This window comes from Myotis davidii, unplaced genomic scaffold (assembly GCF_000327345.1).
Source record: "Myotis davidii unplaced genomic scaffold, ASM32734v1 scaffold69, whole genome shotgun sequence".
Classification (NCBI taxonomy): domain Eukaryota; kingdom Metazoa; phylum Chordata; class Mammalia; order Chiroptera; family Vespertilionidae; genus Myotis; species Myotis davidii.
In genome coordinates, this window is record NW_006300363.1 from 1621803 (window position 1) to 1630060 (window position 8258).

The 8258-nt window shown below is 49.8% G+C and overlaps 1 protein-coding gene across 1 annotated transcript in view; it reads left to right on the forward strand.

The window, feature by feature from the left end:
• PRKCA (protein kinase C alpha) overlaps positions 1 to 8258 on the forward strand; it is a 276998-nt gene that overhangs the window by 218464 nt on the left and 50276 nt on the right. The window contains 2 exon segments of the mRNA XM_006776670.2: positions 6781 to 6937; positions 7899 to 8047. Of these exon segments, the coding sequence (XP_006776733.1) occupies positions 6781 to 6937; positions 7899 to 8047 (306 nt within the window).

Here is an 8258-nt window from a genome sequence, read left to right on the forward strand (position 1 = left end):
ATTTTAGAGAGAGAGGAATGGAGAGAGAGAGAGAAACAAAATCTATGTGAGAGAGATACATAGATTGGTTGCCTCCCGTTGAACCTGCAACCTGGGCATGTGCCCTGACTGGGAATCCAACCCGTGACCTTTTGGTACATGGAATAACACCCAACCAACTGGCCAGGGCAGCTGTGTTATTAATGAAGGTGAAGAATTTTAAGCCAGCTGGATGGCCCCCAACAGGGGTTGATTAAATCAGTTATCATATAGCTGGATAAGGGAATGCTAGGCATTTAAATGTTTTCAGAGCATGCCTTGTTATGTTATAAAGGCAGGATCTAAAATTGTGTTTATAGATATAAACTCTATAAAAAATAAGTATTTCAAGCTAGATTTATGCAGAGCGGAGAGTCTGGCAGGAAACACCACCAGTATGCCAACAGGGGTTCTCACTTAGAGCGGAAGTAGGGGTGATTTTAATTTTCTTCTTTGTACTTTATGCATTTAGATTTTTTAAATTGAATTTATTGGGGTGACATGGATTTGTATTTAGCTTTTTATATGATATGTGTATCTATTAGTCTTATAATCATATAAAGAATCATCCTATATAATAAAAGGCTAGTATGCAAATTGACCGAACAGCTGAACAGCTGGTCGCTATGACGTACACTGATCACCAGGGGGCAGATGCTCAACACAGAAGCTGCCCCCTGGTGGTCAGTGCACTCCCACAGCCAACCTCCTGTGGCCAGCCAACCCCCCACAGTACTTCCCTTTGGCTGACCAGCCGGCCTTATCAGGACTGAGCGAGATGGCCCCAATTGGCCCTGATTACCAGCCAGGCTGAGGAACCCCACCCATGCATGAATTCATGCACCGGGCCCCTAGTATATATATAAAAGCCTAATATGCAAATTGTCCCCTCAGGAGTTCAACCGGGAGACCGGGAGTTCAATCGCTCAGTGTGATGTGCACTGACTACCAGGGGGTGGCATGGAATGAAGGAAGGCCCCAGCCAGCAGCCAGGGAAGGAAGGCCCTGCCTGGCACCAGAAGGCCCCAATCGGGCCTGATTGCTGGCCAACCTAAGGACCCTACCCAGGCACAAATTTTGTGGACCGGGCCTCTAGTAAGAAAAATATTTCTTAAAATATTTCTATGTTGTATATGGAGAATCATATTGGTCTCTCGATACCTAGAAACTATTATTTCTCTCACACCCAGATTCAATTTCCTTTCAGAACATCAGGCTTAGGGAACATTAGCAGAAATGTTTACTTTCCACTAACTGTCAAAGAAAAAGTGGTGAAATATTTACGATCTGTTCCCAGGGTCCACGGGCTGCCCTTTCTTGCCTCTCAGTTCTCTTTCATAAGTTCTATTCCAATGGGACTTGGGTTGGAGCGTTGCTGGCTTATGTTTTTGGGTACGTGACTGGCCACTGAATTTACCAGGACAGAAAACACATTCTTAGCACCAAGCAGTGAGTCTCACTAATGAACAGACGTTCACAAATAGGTGCAAAGTGTGAGATGATTGTGTCCCTAAACCCAGGTTTTTGCATGGATTCTGCCTAGTAGGATGGAGATGGCTGAGCAGGTGTATTCTTAGTACATCTCATTCTTTCTGCCTTTGTCTTTGGCCAAAAAGGAATAAATATTACAATGGTATGGGTCATAGTGTATCAACGTGGAAGAGATCAAATCCAAAATTCTGTAGGTTTCATCAATACAGACAGTGTCAGCTGACTTGGCACAGCAGAACGGGAACAAGTGGATCAAACTGAACAGCACCACCTGGCTGGTGTGGCTCAGTGGTTGAGCATCGACCTATGAACCAGGAGGTCATGGTTTGATTCCAGTCAGGGCACATGCCCACGTTGCCCACTCCATCTTCAATGGAGGTTGGGTGCATGTGCAGCCAATCAGTGATTCTCTCTCATCACTGATATTTCTCTCTCTCTCTCTCCCTCTTCCTCCCTTTCTGAAGTCAATAAAAATATTTTTTACATATTAAAACACACACACAACTGAACAGCACCAAGGCCCCAGTTTGTTCACAGAATCACAGGCTGTGGTGACCCCATCAAAAATCATTCATGGTTGATGACGTCTTTGCATTTCATTCTTGAAATTCTGAGAATTTCTACACAGCGATTTTTTTCCCCAGGAGAAAACTGCCCTTTCTGATACGTTTTTCCTGAAAGCTGGAGCCGTGTTCTCTGTCCTTTAGTCTTTGTGGGCTCGGCGATCATTTCTCCAGAGCACAGACTGTTGTCTAAAGAGCGCCCGACTCCCTCTGGCCTGCCTTGATCCTCCCAGCACAGGCTGTGAGGTTTCTCCTTGTCCGACAGTCCCTCCACATGGAAGCTTTAGGTACTGCAACCAAAAGATGAACCGTGTGCAAGCTTTCCTGTCTGCTCTTGCTTTTCAGCCAAACAGGAATCCACGGGGCATTCAGAGGTTCTGCCTCACCCTGTGCTGACCCTGGAGCCGGGGTGGGAGGGCGGCTGGGGTAGGAGAGGGACAGGCCACACCCAGGTGTGGGGTGAGACGCAGCCCCCACTGCCAAGTGGCTGTCAATCTGTAGAGGTGACACTGGGCTGGGCTGGGCCGGCAGTAGATGGAAGGTCAGAGGAGACGGGTCTTATAAGGGCCAGCAGCCCTGAGACAGATGGACAGCTGTGCTCCAGGTGCCCGGGAATGGCAGCATGACCTCAAAGGCACAGGACTAGGGTGGTCTGGAGATGGTGAATTTTGCAGCCAGCGCCTGCCTAGGTGCTGTGCTAGGCAGTGTGGGTTCAAAATAATTACCAACCAAGAACCTGGCCTCACGGGTGTGGTGGGGTCTCTGGGGTTCTATAAATAGTAAATGTGAGAGGTTGGGTGCAGTTAAATATTTAACGTATCTAGCGACCCACCCGTCAGAGCCGACACCAGCTCCCAAGTCGTGCCACCACGTACCAGGTGACTGTGGACCAGAGGAGGGAGCGTCCCTAAAATGCAGATACGATTGTTAACGAAAATCACAGAGAACACGGGCGATTGGCCTCTTGTCCGTATTTGGGAGCCTCAGACACACTGTGTCGCTCGAACTGGGACTGAAAATCTCTCCGTTCTCACTTGTTTGTGAGAGAAGAAGGCGGCTTTTGTTTCTCCCTACGGACAGTTTTATTGAATCCTGACCAGCGCTGACCTCGCCGAGCAACATGCAGCCTTAGTTTTCCCAGACTGAGTTTGGCCACTAGTGGGCGCCACTAACATGTACCCACCCCGTTGCCCTGGACAGAGCACCTTACTCACACCTCCCACCCAAGGGCAGCTCCCAGCCAGGTCTCCGTCCAGCTGCCAGGACCTCCCCCAGCGCCCAGACCTCCTCGCCTCCCCGGCCACAGGAGGAGTCGCCTGGAGGAAGCTGCTGTCCCTTTGCTGTCAGCCCTTGGAGGGCCGGGCTGTCAGGGCAAACAGCAAAGGTCCTCCAGCCGGGGCCTATGGGTGCCGGCAAACTGTCATAAAGCTGTGATGTTGTGCTCTGGGCTGGCCTCGCCCCTCTATCAAGGATCTGAGTGGCACCTCAGGGTGTTTCCCAATCGTCATGATATTTGAATGGATTTAGGCCAGGAATGATACCTTACATTATCAGGACGTTAAATAACCTTTCAATCTAGGATGGCTTTTCTAGGCTTGACGGCTGATCATCTCAAAACAGGCAACTCTGCCCAAAAGACGGTAAGATGGTTCATGCTCTGTATTCCTATTTAAGTTCTGGAATCAAGAACCGACTTTCATTCTAAAACTGCGAATTCCACCGCCCAGACGGATTCCTCCAGCACAGATGTGTCCTCACGGAGGCTGCTGAAATGCTGATGAGAGGGACAAGGTGGGAGCATGCTCCCGCCTGCCTGCCTGCCTTTCCTGTGGGGCCCAGCCCCTTCGGGAGCACAGTTAGGGCTGCGGCAGCTAAATGAGCAAGGGGCCTGCGTCACTTCTCTACGGCTGCATTTAGAGACCATCTACCTTCAGAATAGAGCTTTACCAAAAAATGTCTTATTCGCAATCGTTTATGATTTTTTTTTCTATCTTAATTCTGTGGGTCAAAGCAGTTTGGTTCTTATGGAAAATAAAAGCCAAGAAATGAGGTGCTGTGTCCATTCTTGGCCCCCCTGGTGCTCATAGACTGAAACACCCCACACCCTTACTGCCTCAGAATTAGCAGCCCCCTGCCTCACCCCAACTACTCCCCCATTGGGGCAGGGCCACCAATGGGCTATGACTGTAGGTTGTCCTTGAGACCGTTTCTGAAGGTACTGAACTGACATTAAAAAGCATTAAATGACATGGTGAGAAAGTTATTCCTTTTTCAATCATCTTTCAATCTAGAAAAAGACTCTCTCTGGGGCTGGAATCTTCTTAACACTCGAAGCCTCGTTATGTTCCCCCTTTGTAACCAAGAGCAGGTCTCGGGCAGCTGTCCCCGCCGGAAATAAGGAACGCTGTTGTGTTCTCATCGTATTTATTTTCCTGGTAACTTTGGATGGATGGCAGACAATCCCGGTTTCCCATGTACCACAGCGGTCAGTTTTGAGTGATGCATTAACTCTTGAATGTTAAAAAGGGAGTAGATTTTTTTTTACCATGAATAAGGGTCTGAGTCCTCAAATGGTGCCAGTGATGCCAGTCCAGGGACCACGCTTAGAGATACTCAGTTGGGAAGCCAACCAGATGCTCATGCCTGGGCCTCAGACCAATTAAATCAGACTCTCGGCGGGGGGAGGGGGGGGCATCACTATTCGCTCCAGCATCCCAGCTGTTTCCGGCGCGCAGTGGAGGTGGAGACCCAGTGCCGGCACCTGTTGGGGAGGGCACGGCAGCGTCCGTACCCCCTCTGACTGCATGGCCATTGCATTGCCCTTCTTTCTCTCCCCTGCCTCTAGCCCTTTTGATCATCCACTTCCATGCTTGTGTTGTCCACCCGCCCCCTCTGAGCTCCCCTCTTCCAGCTTCCCCACGCCTGCTCCTGTCGGGGATGCCCGCCGACGCTGCTGCGTGGTTGAACACAGTGCTGGCACCGTACAGCCGCAACCACATTAGGAAATTTCCACATCACGCTGCTCTTCACGGGTTTGCTTGCCAGTGCATGCGCCGCCTGTCCCAGGAGCCCCTCCGGCTGTGTTCTGTGCCAGGAACGTGGACTCACACCTGATGGTTGTCATCATCATTGATCGTAGTCGTCATTGTCATTAGACTCTCGCTGTGCGCCTGTCACTGTCCCGAGCGCTTTGTGTGTGGAACGGGCATAATCAGTGAGGGACAGTTTTCCGGGGAAGACCCTGGAGGTGCAGGGAGGCTAACGTCTCGCCCAGAGTGATAGGCCCGGGAGTGCAGAGCCAGAACCCAAGCGCAGGCCGCCTGCCTGGCCCCACGTCCTGAGCAGGTGGGACCCCAGGTCGGTCGCTGACCGTCCTGATTCAGGGTTCGGCACGCTGTTCTCCCTTCAATCGGAAATGGGGATTTGGACCCACATCTCCTTCAGTGACATTGGGAACTGATAACCTCTTTAACCGTTCAGCTTGAAGGATAACGTCTCCATAGGAAGCCCACAGCTTTCAGTGCTGTTGGTATTTTAACTCATCGCCATTCAGGAAAAATGGGCCTGAAGTGACTGTGTCGCGGCGCTGGCTGATGGCAGAGCCGCACCCACAGTCCTTCCGGGCGGAGAAGAGCTGTCGGCAGCCTCGACGGTTCCTATGAGACCGTCTGGAATGCAGCTCAGCGCTCGCTCGGCATGCGGGCTTTTCCTGCTTTTTAAAAGCTCTGATTCATCCCAGGGCTTATTGCAGGGAGGGACCTATGGCTCATCCCCAGGCCTTGTCCAGGAGCTTTCTTTTATGCTCCAGTGTTTAACCTTCTGTGATCCTTGGGCTGCTGTTTCAGGAGGCTGGTGCTCCTGCATTGCATTAGAAGCTGTCTGCCAGAGTTCTGGGGGGTTGACAGGGGGCAGGGGGGTGCGGTTCTCAGGCAGCCGGAGGCAGCCAGGTCCCCTGGAGACCACCCACCTCGTTGCCTGGGCAGAGTGGGCACTCACAGCGTGAATCTCTTTTCCCTCCTTCGTTTCCCAAACCACCAACTGTGTGAAGCACATAGCACCTCATTTCATTTAATTCTCCCAACAACGCTAAGCCACTGGGAACATGCCCCGTCCGTTTCCCTAGCTGAGGAGAGGGGCTGGTGAGGGTGAGTTTCCGAGCGGGGTTCCCTGGTGAAGGAGGCAGCATTGGAAAGCAGGGCCACCAAGCTACCAAGCAAGAGCTGTCCTGTCCACTCTCTGCTGGGTGGGGGTCGGTTTCTCTCTCTCTCTCTCTCTCTCTCTCTCTCTCTCTCTCTCCCCCTCTCCCGTCCTCTCTCTCTAAAATCAATAAAATAAGAGTGCCAAAACCTTTGAAATCTACACTACATTGGAACTTATTTTTAGGAGGTATTTGGGAACTATTCAAGGAAATGGTCATCTAATTATCTTCACAATGAGAGAGGAATATGACCATTATATAGGAGAGCCCAAGATACATTCGATTAGCTCCCCAAAGATTTATTACTTTGTTGCTTTGGGGTATAATTATATCAGGCTACGTAGTAGAAGATTACAAGGAAGCTCATTGTGAAAGTACTGTAAGAATTTTGTCTCCCGTGTTCCAGTGCGCGTTTCTCTCTCTCTCTCTCTCTCTCTCTCTCTCTCTCTCTCTCTCTCTCTCTCTCTCTCTCTCTCTCTCATTTCATCTTTCTTCCTTCTCCCTTCACAGTACAAGATGCGAAAAATCTAATCCCCATGGATCCAAATGGACTTTCAGACCCGTACGTGAAGCTCAAGCTCATTCCTGATCCCAAGAATGAAAGCAAACAAAAAACCAAAACCATCCGCTCCACACTAAACCCCCAGTGGAACGAGTCCTTCACGTTGTAAGTTTTGTCTTTTCTCCTTGACCGAGTGCCCTCCCTGCTCACCACAAACCCACTCGCCTTGTGGCTGGAGATCCTGTAGGGGGGCTTGTTATAGATGTCACTCAACATGGCTTCAATCTGAAGGCTTCACAGGCTGCTGCTTTCCTTCCTCATCATCTCTCAAATTCATGTAAAGCTATTTTCTCCACCAAGTCACTCATGTCTGATGGTCAGTAACTTGGTTTACCAAGAGTTTCATGATGCCGGCCCTGAATTATCACCCATGTCTACTTTGTACAAAAATTATTTTACATTACAGATAATATAAAAGCATAAGGATCTTGTAAGGGTCAAGGGATGATGTAAGAATTTGAATAATAACTTTTAAAGCATGGAATAAATGAGTAACATCAACGACACCGAAATGGGAAGGTCATCCTGACCTCTAAGCAGGGAAGACTTCTTGGAGGAGGTAGCATTTAAAGTGGGTCAGAGATAGAGAAGGTAGAGGAAAGGGGGTATAAATAAGTCAGGGATGGGGTCAGCCATGAAGATAGCTCTCAATCGTATAGAATAGAGGCCGGCAAGCTGTGCTTTGTGAAGGGCTAGATGGTAAATAATTTAGACTTTACAGGCATACAGTCTCTGTTACAGGTACATAGTTTTGCTGTTCTAGAGTCAAAGCAGCCATAGACCATATGTAAACAAACGGTTATGGTTGTATTCCAATAAAACTTTATTTACAAAAACAAGCCATGGGCCGGATTTGTCCTGTGCTAACCCCTAGTCTAGAGCATTGGTTTTGCCAGAAGGCTGGTTCTTTGTTGGCAGTGGGGAGTCACAGGAAGAGAATTGAATGTTGAGATTAATACTTGCATTAATCTCAAGCTCAGATCATAAGCATGGGGTATCTCCCAGGAAACCACAATCAAGATAATCATGTGTGTGTGTGTGTGTGTGTGTGTCTGTTCGTTTGTAGCAAATTGAAACCTTCAGATAAAGACCGGCGGCTGTCCATAGAAATCTGGGACTGGGACCGGACGACAAGGAACGACTTCATGGGGTCACTTTCCTTCGGCGTTTCGGAGCTGATGAAGATGCCGGCCAGTGGATGGTAAGGAAGCGCAGGTGGTGATGTCTGTGTCCACCCAGGGCTGGTAGCCTCAGAACCTCAGAGCACTTAGAGATCTGGAAACCAGCGGGTTCCTGTCTGCAAGGACGGGGGCTGTGTGGTTGCCTGGCTGTCCCCTCCCCGCGGGATGCCTGCAGCAGCAGCCAGGCGCTAGGTGAGGGAGAGGGGTTGCTGAGCCCGGGACCTGACTCTTCTCCCTCCCGTCTC